Genomic DNA, 15,520 nt, shown 5'->3' on the forward strand with positions numbered 1-15,520 from the left:
TTTAGGATCAAGGTGATGCTGGCCTCATAAAATGAGTTTGGAAGTTTTCCTTCCATTTCTATTTTTTGGAACAGTTTCAGGAGAATAGGAATTAGTTCTTCTTTAAATGTTTGGTAGAATTCCCCCGGGAAGCCGTCTGGCCCTGGGCTTTTGTTTGTTTGGAGATTTTTAATGACTGTTTCAATCTCCTTACTGGTTATGGGTCTGTTCAGGCTTTCTATTTCTTCCTGGTTCAGTTGTGGTAGTTTATATGTTTCTAGGAATGCATCCATTTCTTCCAGATTGTCAAATTTATTGGCGTAGAGTTGCTCATAGTATGTTCTTATAATAGTTTGTATTTCTTTGGTGTTAGTTGTGATCTCTCCTCTTTCATTCATGATTTTATTTATTTGGGTCCTTTCTCTTTTCTTTTTGATAAGTCGGGCCAGGGGTTTATCAATTTTATTAATTCTTTCAAAGAACCAGCTCCTAGTTTCGTTGATTTGTTCTATTTTTTTTTGGTTTCTATTTCATTGATTTCTGCTCTGATCTTTATGATTTCTCTTCTCCTGCTGGGCTTAGGGTTTCTTTCTTGTTCTTTCTCCAGCTCCTTTAGGTGTAGGGTTAGGTTGTGTACCTGAGACCTTTCTTGTTTCTTGAGAAAGGCTTGTACCGCTATATATTTTCCTCTCAGGACTGCCTTTGTTGTGTCCCACAGATTTTGAACCGTTGTATTTTCATTATCATTTGTTTCCATGATTTTTTTCAATTCTTCTTTAATTTCCCGGTTGACCCATTCATTCTTTAGAAGGATGCTGTTTAGTCTCCAATAGACCCTCAACTCTATGGTCAACTAATCTTCGACAAAGCAGGAAAGAATGTCCAATGGCAAAAAGACAGCCTCTTCAATAAATGGTGCTGGGAAAATTGGACAGCCACATGCAGAAAAATGAAATTGGACCATTTCCTTACACCACACACAAAAATAGACTCAAAATGGATGAAGGACCTCAATGTGCGAAAGGAATCCATCAAAATCCTTGAGGAGAACACAGGCAGCAACCTCTTTGACCTCAACCGCAGAAACATCTTCCTAGGAACAACGCAAAAGGCAAGGGAAGCAAGGGCAAAAATGAACTATTGGGATTTCATCAAGATCAAAAGCTTTTGCACAGCAAAGGAAACAGTTAACAAAATCAAAAGACAACTGACAGAATGGGAGAAGATATTTGCAAATGACATATCAGATAAAGGACTAGTGTCCAGAATCTATAAAGAACTTAGCAAACTCAACACCCAAAGAACAAATAATCCAATCAAGAAATGGGCAGAGGACATGAACAGACATTTCTGCAAAGAAGACATCCAGATGGCCAACAGACACATGAAAAAGTGCTCCATATCACTCGGCATCAGGGAAATACAAATCAAAACCACAATGAGATATCACCTCACACCAGTCAGAATGGCTAAAATAAACAAGTCAGGAAATGACAGATGCTGGCGAGGATGCGGAGAAAGGGGAACCCTCCTACACTGTTGGTGGGAATGCAAGCTGGTGCAGCCACTCTGGAAAACAGCATGGAGGTTCCTCAAAATGTTGAAAATAGAACTGCCCTATGACCCAGCAATTGCACTATTGGGTATTTACCCTAAGGATACAAACGTAGTGATCCAAAGGGGCACATGCACCCGAATGTTTATAGCAGCAATGTCCACAATAGCCAAACTATGGAAAGAACCTAGATGTCCATCAACAGATGAATGGATCAAGAAGATGTGGTATATATACACAATGGAATACGATGCAGCCATCAAAAGAAATGAAATCTTGCCATTTGCGACAACATGGATGGAACTAGAGCGTATCATGCTTAGCGAAATAAGTCAAGCAGAGAAAGACAACTATCATATGATCTCCTTGATATGAGGAAGTGGTGATGCAACATGGGGGCTTAAGTGGGTAGGAGAAGAATAAATGAAACAAGATGGGATTGGGAGGGAGACAAACCATAAGTGACTTTTAATCTCACAAAACAAACTGAGGGTTGCTGGGGGGAGGAGGTTTGGGAGAAGGGGGTGGGATTATGGACATTGGGGAGGGTATGTGCTTTGGTGAGTGCTGTGAAGTGTGTAAACCTGGTGATTCACAGACCTGTACCCCTGGGGATAGAGTATTATGCCTCCATCAGAAAGGATGAATACCCAACTTTTGTAGCAACATGGACGGGACTGGAAGAGATTATGCTGAGTGAAATAAGTCAAGCAGAGAGAGTCAATTATCATATGGTTTCACTTATTTGTGGAGCATAACAAATAGCATGGAGGACATGGGGACTTAGAGTGGAGAAGGGAGTTGGGGGAAATTGGAAGGGGAGGTGAACCATGAGAGACTATGGACTCTGAAAAACAATCTGAGGGTTTTGAAGGGACGGGGGGTGGGAGGTTGGGGTACCAGGTGGTGGGTATTATAGAGGGCACGGATTGCATGGAGCACGGGGTGTGGTGCAAAAATAATGAATACTGTTATGCTGGAAATAAAAAAAAAAAAAAAAAAAAAAAGAGCAGGACCATTGCCTGGGCTCCCTTACGCACGTGTGCAGACGGGGTGAACTTGGGAGCCCGTCTGCAGCTGTGCCGGCACGACCGGGAGTGCCCCTGTGCTCCGTGCCAAGGGAAGGAGGAAGGCAGAAGCCAGGAGGGGACCCGGGTTTCAGTCAAGGGTGACATGCGAACTGGAAACGGCTCCCTCTGCCCTCCAGCGGCAGGCACTTCCTACCGGGCCTGGGGCCTCAGGGCCCGCCCACTTGGTGGTGCAAAGCACTGCTGCCTGGTTTGGGAAGCTCTGAGGCTTCTGCCTGGGAGAGGTCCTCCCACTGGGCCCTTTGTCCTTGGCTGTGCAGGTACAGACCTCACTTCTCTCTGCAGAATATGGGGCGTCTACGTGGACACACCCACGTCTCCGCAACCTGTGGCTCTCTGCGTTCAGATGATCTGTCCTAAGCTCCCTCTCCCATCACCTCATCCTCTCCCAGGCCACCAGCCTCATCATCACGCTCTCAGACCACCTCCTCCCCATCGGGACCATGCATGGATACAGGAACACCTCGGAGGCAGAAAGTTATGGAGCACAACTCGCAAACTACCATCCCCTTTGGTGAGGCCTCCTCCCTGGGGGCGTCCTCCCCAGGAATGCCCCACCCCCACCCCACCCCAGTCCTGTCCCCGCTGATGGCAAGGTCCTGTCACTTGCCCAAACTTCCCCGGGTTTTCCAGCCCCTCAGCTGAGCTCTGTCTGAACTTGGAGGTGTTCCTACTTGGACCCTTTTGAACATTTCAAAACACTTTTTAAACACTTGGAACAAATCTTAGAAGGTGATACTTGATAAAACAATCTGTGGATGGTGGAAGGGACGGTGCAAGTCCTCGGGGAGCCACGTCCTATGCAGCACGCAGCCTCACGGCAGTCCTTGAGTACAGCCGCCAGAGACCCCGGTGGGCCTCACGCAAAGCTGCTGCGGGGAGTGTGGATGGCTCACGGCACAGCCAAGGCTCGGATGGGGGCAGCAGATCCTGGCAGCAGGGTCCCCACAGAGGGAGGGCTTCACAGGGTGCACGGACTCAGCCTAGGAGCTGGCTGTGACACTAAAAGGGACACATCCATGCATCTGGCAGTGTCGCATCGTGTGGGCTGAAACAGGGAGGCAGGGCAGGAGGTGAGCATGGTGGCCTGGGTGGCCTGGCATGGGGCATTTTTGGGAAAAATCGGGACGCATGTTCTAGAAAGTATAAACTCGGAACGCACTCCCGTGAAACCTGTGGGAAGTATGGGGGCTGTGCTCACCCCTGCAGCAGAAGCCTGGATGGGAGGGGATAGGATGGCAGTTGAGTGAGGGTTGAGGCCACAGAGGGAACTGGGAGAAAACGGAAACTTGTCACACAAGACCCCCGGGCTGTCCATGCAGGTGTCGGAAGGAGCTCCTTCGAGTGACGTCCAGACCTGCGTTAATCACATTTTCTAGCCTAAGCTCCAGGCACACAACGAACGGCAGCGCCTGCACAGGCTGGGTGGGCAGCAGACCCCTCGTCCCCCATGGTGGCCTCAGCGCAGCCGGGCCTGGAACCCACAGTCAGACTGACCTGAGTTCCAACTCCAGCTGTGTGGCCAGCCAGACCAGCTAGCGAACGCCCGTGGGTCTGGATTTCTTTGCATTCTCAGATTTATTTAGGGGGCTAGAGGCAAATCCATAGAAGATGTGTGGGGAGTTTTCAAAGAAAATGTGTAGTGACCTTCCCTACCTCCAGAAGAGAATTCTAAGCTTGGAGCCTCATCGGATCACACGTTAACTTCCTATTTGTGCGCTAAGAAAGGCTGGTCAGCGGGGCTCCTGGGTGGTCCAGTAGGTTAAAGCCTCTGCCTTTAGCCCAGGGTCCTGGGATCGAGCCCCGCATCGGGCTCTCTGCTCAGCAGCGAGCCTGCTTCCCCTTCTCTGTCTGCCTCTCTGCCTATTTGTGATTTCTCTGTCAAATAAATAAATAAAATCTTTAAAAAAAAAAAAAAAAGAAAGAAAGGCTGGTCGGCGACTGGTAAACTGTGCCAAAGCCTGGTTTTGCAGGGCGGGGGTGGCCTTCAACTTTGCATATTTCAGGCTGTGCCCTCACCCTCCCCGGCGCCTGCACGCCTCAAACTCTGACCTCGCCAGGGAGGCCGTGCACATCACCTGAAGGCCAAACAGATAGAACATGCCCCAAAAAGTGCTTTGAAATTACTTTCAGTCGAAGCCCTTCCCAAGCAGATGACAGATCTTGCTCAGAATTGGATTCATGAATCTCAGAGGCAAACGTCCTTATTCAACACACTAAGCCCTTGACTGAACTTAGCACATATCCCAGGGGACGCTTGTGTCCCCAGATCCTCAAAACCTGTCAGTCATCTGACATAACGACATGATCCGATCACACACCTTCCCCTCTCCAACAAGAAAACCAGGGCAACCAGGACAAACAGAGCATAAAAACATCAGGCAAATGAGAGCCATCCCACAGATGAATTACATGATGAACTATTAACTGTAGACTCTAGGAGGTAGGTATGAGAATTATTGACTGTAGGGGGATGTGGGGGGCTCAGTGGGTTAAGCCTCTGCCTTCGGCTCAGGTCATGATCTCAGGGTCCTGGGATCGAGTCCCGCACTGGACTCCCTGCTCAGCAGGGAGCCTGCTTCCCCCTCTTCCATTCCCCCTGCTTGTGTTCCCTCTCTCGCTGTGTCTCTTGCTGTCAAATAAAATCTTTTTTTTAAGGATTTAAAAAAAATATATTTATTTGACACAGAGAGATCACAAGTAGGCAGAGAGGCAGGCAGAGAGAGTGAGGAGGAAGCAGGCTCCCCGCCGAGCAGAGAGCCGAGATCGAGCGGGGCTCGATCCCAGAACCCTGAGATCATGAACTGAGCTGAAGGCAGAGGCTTAACCCACTGAGCCACCCAGGTGCCCCAGGAGGTTTTTTTTTTTTTTTAAAGGACCCTGAGATTATGACCTGAGCTGAATGCAGACGCTTAACGACTGAGCCCCCCAGGTGCCCCAAATAAATAAAATCTTAAAAAAAGAAAAGATTGTGATTATGGTCCAAAAAGTGTCCCCTCTTTAGAGCTCAGTAAGTATGCAGGCACTCAAATAGATGGCGCCTGAAATGGGATTCAAAGCAGCCCACTGGCAGGAGGGCCAGGCGGGCGCACAGGTAAGACAGAGCTGAGCACAGGGTAACCTGGAAGCCGGAGGAGGAGCACGCCAGGCTTTATTACACTATTCTCTTTATTTTCGGTATTTTTGAAAATTTCCATTAATAAAATAAGTTTTTAAAAATAAGTTTTATCTTGATAGTGCTACATTATAAAACATTAAACTTTCTTTTTTAACGAAGACTCCCTGGCAGAAACATAGAGCTTTCTGATGGTCTCTGAGTTGGCAGCTGGGTTCAATCGCACGCATTACTTGGAAGCTGACCAAGCAAGCCAGCGTTCAGAAACACGGCCCGTACCTGCTGAGTGCTCTGCTGTGTCAAGGCAAGACAAGTGGAAGCTGGAGGTTGAAGCAGAAGCAGAAACTCTGATCAATTTTAACTCTAATCCCAGGTGCGCGTGTGGGTTCTGGAGTCGGCCAAGTTGAGGCTGTATCCCGGCTCAGCCACCTTCTGGCTATGAGAGAAGCATCTTCTGGCTAACGGTGACATCCGTGAGCCCCGGTTTCCGTATGTTCGTGAGTGGGTGCGCACAATTTCCTGATCATTAAAGTGCTTAGCTCAGGGTCTGCCACACAGTAAGGGTCTGTCTGCCACACAGTAAGGGCTCCGGAGACAACTCCACTAGCCTCGTATACAGGTTCTGACTGTACGTTTCCGTCCTCGAGTCCCTGTGGAATCGGGACGCACCTCCTAACTGCTGGCGTGCCCCGGTCTCACCGCCGGTTCCCTCCCTCGCGGTGTGTAACTTGAGGGTGCGTCCCGTGAGCAGAGCGCGCCTACGACCCCATAGAAGGACATGGTATCAATCCTGGGAAGTCCATATTCCCAATCTCTGTTTAAAAATTACCGTGAATATAGGATGACTGATTTGAAATTTTAAAAATTTCAAAGAAGGAGCAAAACAGTTCCAACACCTCACGAACAGAACAGTTCTGAGACATGTTATTTTTGTAAAAAATGGTTTATCGATTCCATTTTTGTATAAAACACACGGGAGAAACCCAGCCAATCAACACCCAGGTGCTGCCACGTGGAAAGGGGCTTTGTCAAACTGGAGCCTTGGGACACACACAGGTCTCTCATCGCGTCTACAATAACTGTCTATGCTTTTCCACCCGCCTCTCCGAAAACCTCCACACGGCCCCGTTCTTTCTTCGACCCGGTTACAGTACGATGACGGGGAGGAAGGGGTTGGTTAAAACCATGCTCTAAGCGGTCTTCTGCTGTCCCTTCTTGCCAATCAGAGACTTGTGGATGTGCGGGATCACACCTGCAAGGAAGTGCACAGAATCAGACGGCCACTGCGCCTCGACGGTCAGCGACCGCACAGACTCAAGTCCCCTTCCACACGCCGACCCTGTGACAGTACCTACCCCCAGGGCTCCCTCTCTCGGGCTCCAGGAGCCCCACTGAAACTGTGCAGAATAGCGCTCTTATGGGTTTTGGGGTGTGCGTGTGTCAGCACACACAGACCACACACACACCGGGGAGTGTAGATCTGACTCTGGCCTTCCTCACAGAGGCCACGGATGGCCGAGGCCAGCGGGTTAGCATACGTACCGCCCCCGGCGATGGTGGCCTTGATAAGCGAGTCCAACTCCTCATCCCCACGGATCGCCAGCTGCAAGTGGCGCGGAGTGATCCGCTTTACCTTGAGATCCTTGGAGGCGTTGCCCGCCAGCTCCAGCACCTACAAAGCACCCAGGGGGACAGCGCGTCAGGGGGTGAAGGCTCTGAGGGTCAGTGTGGACCCATCAGAGTGAGAAAGATCCCCGAGGCGCCTGGACATGACAGACGTGGGAACCGACAACCTGCGCTTGCATGTTCCTGATGCTCTCAGAGGACTCCTTACTTCACTAGGCCCTTCCGCAGCTGCCTGCTGCAGGGACAAGAGACGCCCGGGCAAGCACCCGCTTCTACAAGAAGGCGAGGGAGAGACTGTCCCTTTGCCGCCATGTTCAATGCAAACGCCTCGGAAAAGCGTTCTTTCTCTGTGTCCCTGTAGTCTAGTTTTGCCCAGCCTTTAGCGGCTGCAGTTTATTTCTTAGTACTCGTAGAAAAGTTTAAAAACCTAATGAAAATAATTTCTCAGAGTTTTTTTTTTTTTTTTTTTTATTTGTCAGAGAGAGAGCGAGAGCGAGCACAGGCAGACAGAGTGGAAGGCAGAGTCAGAGGGAGAAGCAGGCTCCCTGCGGAGCAAGGAGCCCGATGTGGGACTCGATCCCAGGATGCTGGGATCATGACCTGGGCCGAAGGCAGCTGCTCAACCAACTGAGCCACCCAGGCGTCCCAATTTCTCAGAGTTTTTAACATCAGTGGGCCCTATAATGCGCAGGCAGCATGCCTTATTCTAGAATGGGAATTTTCAACTAAAAGAACTTCAGAGCCCCAGCTGGCCATAAAACTGCATTTTTAATTTTTTTTTTTTTTTTTGCCTCCCTAGACTATACCGGCATTGTACAACCTACAAAAGCAAGTCCCTAGAGCCGCACGGAGACAGAGCAGCCAGAAGCCTTGGTGTGCACCGGAAGCCATGGGCACACTTTACAAGCCAGTGGGACCCCGCTCCGTTCTTTCCAAAACTGGCTGCTCTGGCGGGAGGCGGGGTACCAGCATCTTTCGAGAGCTCACCAAGTACAAAACCAAGGCTGAAAAGTGATTATCCCTGACCTTAGATTCCAGTATTTTCTTTACTTCTAATAATGACTAACTTCCCCAACTTAACTATCTGGAACATTCTGAGCCAGAAGACTATGCCTCCACACGAGCGAATGCAGTACGGCCCTCTCCAAAGTCTGCCGCTAAGCACACGCACATGCACATGCACACACACACTGGGAGAGCTGCAGGAGAAGGGGGCAGACGGTCCATGCTGCCAACACCGTATCCTTGGCTCAGGACCTAAAGGAGACGAGGCCATCCGCAGGTTATGGACTTGGGGAAGATAAGAGAGCAGCGGCAGTGACAATGAACAGACCAAACTTCCACCTTTAGCCTTGGTCCCGACCACAGCTCTCCTGAGGAATAACCTTCCTTGTTTCCACCAGATTGGCCATGGCCACCGTCTGGCTTGCTTGCTTCTCTAATGACTTCCCTGGCTTGGGAGGTGGCTGAAGGAGTTTCAGAGCCTTAGAAGTGGCCGCAACGGAGGCAGTGCTGATCCATCACCCAACTGTTAAGAATTAACTAACTTATCATCCTAAAGTGTCAAACTGACACGGCATTTTATGCATACGACCCCATCACCATCATGTACCTGCGATTTTTAAAAATGCATCCTCACAATGGCAAATCTCTACCCACCTCAAATCCTCACTCGCCAGGAGACTGTGGTCTAATCTCACAAAGATCACGGAGCAGTGATACCTAGTCATGGCTCCCTGCGTTACTAGAGGAGCACTGAGAGTATGTGACACTCCTTGTCACATGGCTTAAAGGTACAGACTGCTGACTCTCGTCTGGACTTTAGACAAGAGTACATCAAGGTTCCGCTCGACCCTGGCAGCCAGTAAGACGCATCTCGAAGCACGCATGTTTTTTTGTCTTGAGCCCCAACTCCGAGGGCTCCAGTCCTTCAGAGCACTGCCCCCACCAGAACCCACATGAGCCCGTCCCGCACACCTCCGCAGTGAGGTACTCCAGGATCGCGGCACTGTACACGGCAGCCGTGGCACCGACCCTTCCGTGGCTCGTAGTTCGAGTCTTCAGATGTCTGTGGATGCGGCCCACGGGAAACTGAAAGACAAACCATCAGGGTGGGAAGCACCTGAGAGTCTCACCGTCACACCCCGCATGTGACCGAAGGCTGAGTGATGGGGGTGACACAGGACAGAAGATGAATTTGGTTGTGCATGTCAGAAGTCACACTGATCTGGGGCGCCTGGGTGGCTCAGCGGGTTAAGCCTCTGTCTTTGGCTCAGGTCATGGTCGCAGGGTCCTGGGATTGAGCCCCACATTGGGCTCTCTACTCGGCAGGGAGCCTGCTTCCCCTTCTCTCTCTCTGCCTGCCTCTCTGCCTACTTGTGATCTCTGTCAAATAAATAAATAAAATATTTAAAGGAAAAAAAAAAGTCACACCGATCTAGCAACAGAGAGCTCCCGGGACCTGTGCTTATGTCCTAGTAAGGAGCCCACCCCTCCATGCCAGTTACTCTCCTGCGAAGAGAAGAAAAGGTAGAACAGCACTTGTTCGGAACGCAGAGTGTCGCAGCCACGCGCAGGGAAAGCACGCGGTGCAGCAGCCGCGCACACCCCACAGGGCCTTGCCTCGTGTGGGGATCATTAGTCCCTTCACGGAACAGCCTCGTGGGACTTCCCCTCCCGCCACCTTCCTTGGGCCCCGGCCACCCTTCTGTGCTTGGTTTTAAGAGGTGATCTGGTGGCTAAGAGAAACCAACACCATTTTCTCACTGGGACTCTTCTTGAGACGAGGCACTTCCTCAGCTCCAAGGGGTCTTGTTCCACACCCCTGTGCCTGACCGCCCCACCCTACATTGCTCTGGCACTGTAGCAGCTCCACCAGCCCCTCATGCGGCCTCTCATGTGTACCTCGCTCAGAACGCCTCCACGCCTCTGGCAAAGCTCCTGCTTGTCTGCACATCTCCTTTCCAAAGGCCCAGACGGATGGATGGACTGATGTTTAAGCAGGTGCCACACCCAGCTTGGAGCCCAGCTCGGGGCTTGAATTTGCCTGACCTGAGCTGATCTCGAGTTGGACACCTAACTGGTTCACTGAGCCACCCAGGTGACCCTCCAAAGGCAAAACTTAAAAGGAAACCCCAAACCCCTAACTTTCCTGTCACCTCTTTTATTCCAACCCAAACTTGGCTTTTGCCGAACATTGTTCTTTTTTTTTTTTTTTTTTTAAAGATTTTATTTATTTATTTGACAGAGAGAGATCACAAGTAGGCAGAGAGGCAGGCAGAGAGAGAGGAAGGGAAGCAGGCCCCCTGCTGAGCAGAGAGCCCGATGTGGGACTCGATCCCAGGACCCTGAGATCATGACCCGAGCCGAAGGCAGCGGCTTAACCCACTGAGCCACCCAGGCGCCCCACCGAACATCATTCTTTTTTTTTTTTTTTTTTTTTTTTAAAGATTTTATTTATTTTTTTGACAGAGAGAAATCACAAGTAGATGGAGAGGCAGGCAGAGAGAGAGGGAAGCAGGCTTCCTGCTGAGCAGAGAGCCCGATGCGGGACTCGATCCCAGGACCCTGAGATCATGACCCGAGCCGAAGGCAGCGGCTCAACCCACTGAGCCACCCAGGCGCCCCCCGAACATCATTCTTGAAGGTCAGTGGTGACACCCGAACTGCCAAATCTAGCGGCCACTTCTAGATCACATCCTTGAGGAGGACAGGCACGGCATTCTGCTCACAGTCCTTCACTAAGTAACCCCGGGCTCCCCCGGAGCAGGCAGGCTGTCTAACGACACACTAGGACGTGGAACCCCATTTCTCCATCAGCTGCAGGGATGACACAGAGCTCTAATGGTCTTCCAGGAGGGCTGGTCTTCAGGCTTTTCTTTCTCTGACTCAGATCCCATGTGTTTCTGAGGGTCTGCCAGGGTCCCCGTGTTCTATTCTCATGCTCTATCAGCAAACATCTGTAGCATCAACAATCTGACACAAGGGAACTTAAATCTGTCATTCTTTTGATCGCTTCCTCCTGGAATGGGGGCTCCGATCTACCACTGGCGAGTCTCTTCCTGCCGGTGTTCTGGGGAACTTCAAGTTACCCACCTGACACCGATTATGTCACAACCTGCTTCTGCCTCAAGACAAACTCCTCCGCCCGAAGGTTCTGAGCGTTAGGGAGACCTTTCTCGCCTGTCAACCCTCTACCGGCGGATCGCACACGCGCCTGCTGCTCCTTCCACCCCGCACCAGCGCAGGGGCGTGCTGCCGACTACAGCACCAAGGCCAGCCGCCCGCCGTGCCTGGCTCTCACCCGCTGCGGTCAGGTTCAAACGATGCTCTGCGATACAGAAGGCAGCATCAGGGGTGACTTTTAGCCCCTTCCTTCAGTACCCACGGGTCATGCCACGCTCCTGATCCAAAGCTCTCAGTGGCTCACCACAGCCGAGAGGCTGAAAATCCAAACCTTACAGTCTGGCCTTCACACATCTTCCTTTGAAAAGGGTGTCTTACACGCAGGGAGTAATTCTTACTTATTCAGAACATTCTGAGTTTGTGGATTACAGTCGCAAGAAAGTTTGAAGGTACTGAGTGTTTCGGGTACATCACTGCAGTCTAGAGCTGAAGCTACTAGGGATAGTCAAAGAACTAACAAACCGCCCGTCATTCTGCCCCAAATTCTTGTCATCTCAGAGTTACCCCCTCACCACACACACCTCCCCCAGAAGAAAGCCCACAGCAGACTTACTTGAACGTGCCCCAATTTATAAGAGAACCAAGAACATACTTACAATCCAGAAATAACACATTTTATGAGAGCAAAATCACAGAGTTCATTTAAGGTCATTTCATGACTTGTTCTTATTTAGAAATATACAAATTAAAACACTGTTGTTTTAGTATTTAAATTTCAACCAATTAATTTCATTAAAAGGTCAACAATACAAGTACATTTTCATAATTAATGAAACACCTCTGGGTTTAAAGAAACTAATTTAATAGCGAATTATGAGAACATCAATTACCTGTAGCCCGGCTCTCTGGGAGCGAGACACGGCCTTAGCCTTGGCCTTCCCACTGTCCTTTCCAGCTTTGCCTCCAGCCTAAGTGAAAAAAAGCTCCAGATGAAGACTTGAAAATGCTATTTCAAAAAGATATGGGAAACAATTTCTTCCAGTTTTACCTCAGGTAGTTAAAAAAATTCTAGGTGATCTCCTTCCTCAAGTTCAGACATACAGGTTTTACGCCACCATTTATTAACGTATATAAACATAATGTTAAATCTTAAATACTTATTTAAAATGAGATTCCCGAAGTTTTGACTTTTTTTTCTCGAATTTCACCCTGAAGAACCTTCAACAAGTCAATGTAACTTTTATGCTGGAAATATTTCATAATGAAATAATATTTTTAAAATATTTTTTAAAAACCAGTTAACATATATCATTTCCACAGAAATAGTCAGAAGTCAGCTGTTTGGAGAGAGAGGAAAAAAGCACCTTATAAAAACCAAACCCTCAAGAACATGCCCATGAAGTAGCACGTGCTCCAGCCGTCCCACCCGGGGCTCTACCACGGGAACTGAGGCCGCGACCAGCGCGCAGGTCCCCAGCAGCCCAGAGGCACAAGCAGCTGGCGTACTGGGGCAGAGATGCACTGCGCATGTCCACCAGACGAGCACTCAGCTAGGAGGGCACCGTGGCACCTGCCGGACACGACCCTCACAGGCAGATACTGTTGGTGCATCTTACAGGAGGCACCTGTCAAAACCAGAGGAACAGAGAGAAAGATGGGTGCTGGAGGCTGCAGGGGGGCTGGAACCAGGGTGAGTGCCTCACGGGTACAGAGTGTCACTTTGGAAGAAAGAAGCCGTCTGAAGAGGACCGGCAGTGCTGGCTGCAGAGTGAGGTGACAGGACTTCATGCCACTGATGGGACACTGAAGAATGGCTCCAATGCCAAACTTTGTTCGGTATATTTGAGAATCAGAAAGACCTTCCAGCTACACGGAAAGGGCTAAACGAATCCTACTATCAACAGCCAGTAAAAGGAGGACTGGAGAGTCTTACCGTTCACAAACAGGACCTGGTACAGGGAAGCAAGGGAGACTTTCGCAGTCGTTTCAACAACTGAAGTGCAGGTACGCGCCACCCGAACCCCCACAAAACTACGTTTTGGAGAAAAAGACAAGGGCCATAGCCCCCCCCCGCCTCCCCCCCCCCCCCCCATAGAGCCGGGCTGCGCAGCAGGCGTGCGCACACACCACCGGGACATCACTGGTAAGTCAGACACGCTCTGGCCTCGGGGAGGGAACACCAAGGACCTGAGCTAAGACGGAACCCGAGGTTCTCGGCCTGACGGATTCATCCGTACCATTCAAGTCTACCGCGGCGTCGTCAACATTTAAAATCCGTTTACAAGACTGACCAGCTGTGCCAGCGAATGGACGCTAAGCTCTGAAACCGCGCGGCCCCTCTGCAGCGCAACTCTTCAAAGAACCTGTAGCCTACAGGGGTGCCTGGGACGGTTACAGCCTCTGCCTTCGGCTCGGGTCATGATCCCTGGGTCCTGGGATCGAGCCCCGCGTCGGGCGTTCAGCTCGGTAGAGACCTGCTTCCCCCTCTCTGCCTGCTTGCGATCTCTGTCACGTCAACAGAAACACAAAACGAAGCACCCGGAGACTACAGCGTCCACCGCACGCATCTCAGCGGCTCTAACGTTCGGCACTAAACGCGCAGGCGGCGGCAGCACGGAGGCAGCAGCACCTACGAGCCGTCCCGAGCCTCCTGCACTCCGTCCTTCCGCAGGACGAGACCCTCCCCGTCCGCCCCGCGCCCAGGGCTCCGGCGGTTCCGGCGGCCCGCAGTGCCGAGTCCGGAAACACCGACCCGCTCTCAGCCGCCAGCCGCGCCGGCCGGGCCCGAAGTCACTTACGTCCCACCCGCTCCGCAGGCAGCGGCATTAAGGCGCGGGCTTTCCGAGCCGCACGGGGCAGCGGCCCACGCAGGTCCGCCGCCGGGGTCGGAGGGGCCGCCGCCGGCCCCACACCTGCCCGCCGGGCCCGGGAGCCGCGGCTCCGCAGCAAGCCGACAGCCCGCCGCCGCCGGGACTTTTGGCTCCCGAGACCCGCCCGTGTGTTCATCCGCCGGCGGAGGGCCGCAGGCCAGCCTCACTGCCCGCTCCCCTCGCTGCGCGCCGTCACCACGGCGGGCGGGGCGACCCCGGGCTGCCTCAACAGGTATCCGCGCCGCCAGCCGCCCGGCCACTCGGCCACTCGGCCGCCGCCCTCACCATGGTCTCGGCCGCACCCGCCCTTGCTCCCGCCGAGCCGCCGCCGAGCCGCCGCCCCGGAGCACCGACCGCAGCCGCCGCCGCTGCCGCCGCCGCCGCCGAAGCCCGGACAATAACCGGGGCCCGCTTCGGGCCGCCCCGGCCAATCCTCGTTCGCCTTGCTGGTTTGAACCCCAGAGGCTGCCCAATCGAGCAGCCTCTTCTAACCAGGCCCCGCCCCTGGCACCTCCTCCCTAACGGCTGTTTGGTTTTGCACACGGCACGGGGGGGCGGGGCCTCCAGCACCAACACCGATGCGCCTCTGTGCGAGCGGGGGCGGGGCCACGCGCGGCTCTCGGCCTGTCTCCACCGCTCCAGCCCGACGAACGGAGGGGCGGGCCAATGAGGGCGGACGGCTGGCGGTAGTCAGCCAATGAGAACATCGCCCGCGAGCAGGAGAGGCGGGCCGCCGTGAACGACGGCAGGGTTAGCCAATGGGTGGGGTGACCGGAGGCGGTGGCGGCTTTCCCGCGCGTTCTCCGCTCCCGCTCTGCGGCCTGTGAGGAATGTTTGTGACGCCTGCGACGGCGGGCGTAGCTTGTGCGTGTGGCGCCCCGCAGGTCGAGGCCCTCGGTGCCGGGCGTTCGGGTCCCGGCGGCGCCCGAGCACGGACAGAACGCGGACACCCGGGGTGCGGCGGGCCTCCCTAGGACCCGCCCCACCGAGGTGCCCCCGTCTTTACCTTTTCCCGCGCGCGTCGCGCTGCGACGGCCTTTGTCCCTGCGGTCGCCTGCTGCCCTCCTCCCGCGTCCGCGCCGGGGGTTCGCTCATGCGCCCCGGGGCAGGGACGAGGGGGGCGCCCGCACCGCCGGCGGAGACCCCGGAGGTCTTTGTGGGG

At 52.6% G+C, this 15,520-nt stretch overlaps 1 protein-coding gene across 1 annotated transcript; it reads right to left on the reverse strand.

Annotated features, from left to right (window-relative positions):
* Window positions 1–6,661: 6,661 nt before the first annotated feature.
* On the reverse strand, window positions 6,662–14,977 carry LOC116568552 (histone H2A.V). The gene is made up of 5 exons (XM_032304009.1): window positions 14,644–14,977; window positions 12,379–12,456; window positions 9,341–9,454; window positions 7,280–7,409; window positions 6,662–6,989 (listed from the first exon to the last, which is right to left on the reverse strand). Exons 1-5 carry the CDS (start codon window positions 14,644–14,646, stop codon window positions 6,928–6,930), a joined length of 387 nt encoding a protein of 128 aa, XP_032159900.1. The 5' UTR covers window positions 14,647–14,977; the 3' UTR covers window positions 6,662–6,927.
* Window positions 14,978–15,520: the final 543 nt, after the last annotated feature.

The sequence above is a fragment of the Mustela erminea genome, chromosome 11 (genome assembly GCF_009829155.1).
Source record: "Mustela erminea isolate mMusErm1 chromosome 11, mMusErm1.Pri, whole genome shotgun sequence".
Classification (NCBI taxonomy): Eukaryota; Metazoa; Chordata; class Mammalia; order Carnivora; family Mustelidae; genus Mustela; species Mustela erminea.

Bases quoted from the DNA above. Each gene is read 5' to 3' on its own strand.
- LOC116568552 (XM_032304009.1), bottom strand. The intron at 9,455-12,378 runs GTAATTGATGTT...TTTGTCTTTCAG, and splicing joins CCCAGAGAGCCGGGCTACAG to TTTCCCGTGGGCCGCATCCA. The intron at 6,990-7,279 runs GTACGTATGCTA...ACTTCCTTGCAG, and splicing joins GGCCACCATCGCCGGGGGCG to GTGTGATCCCGCACATCCAC.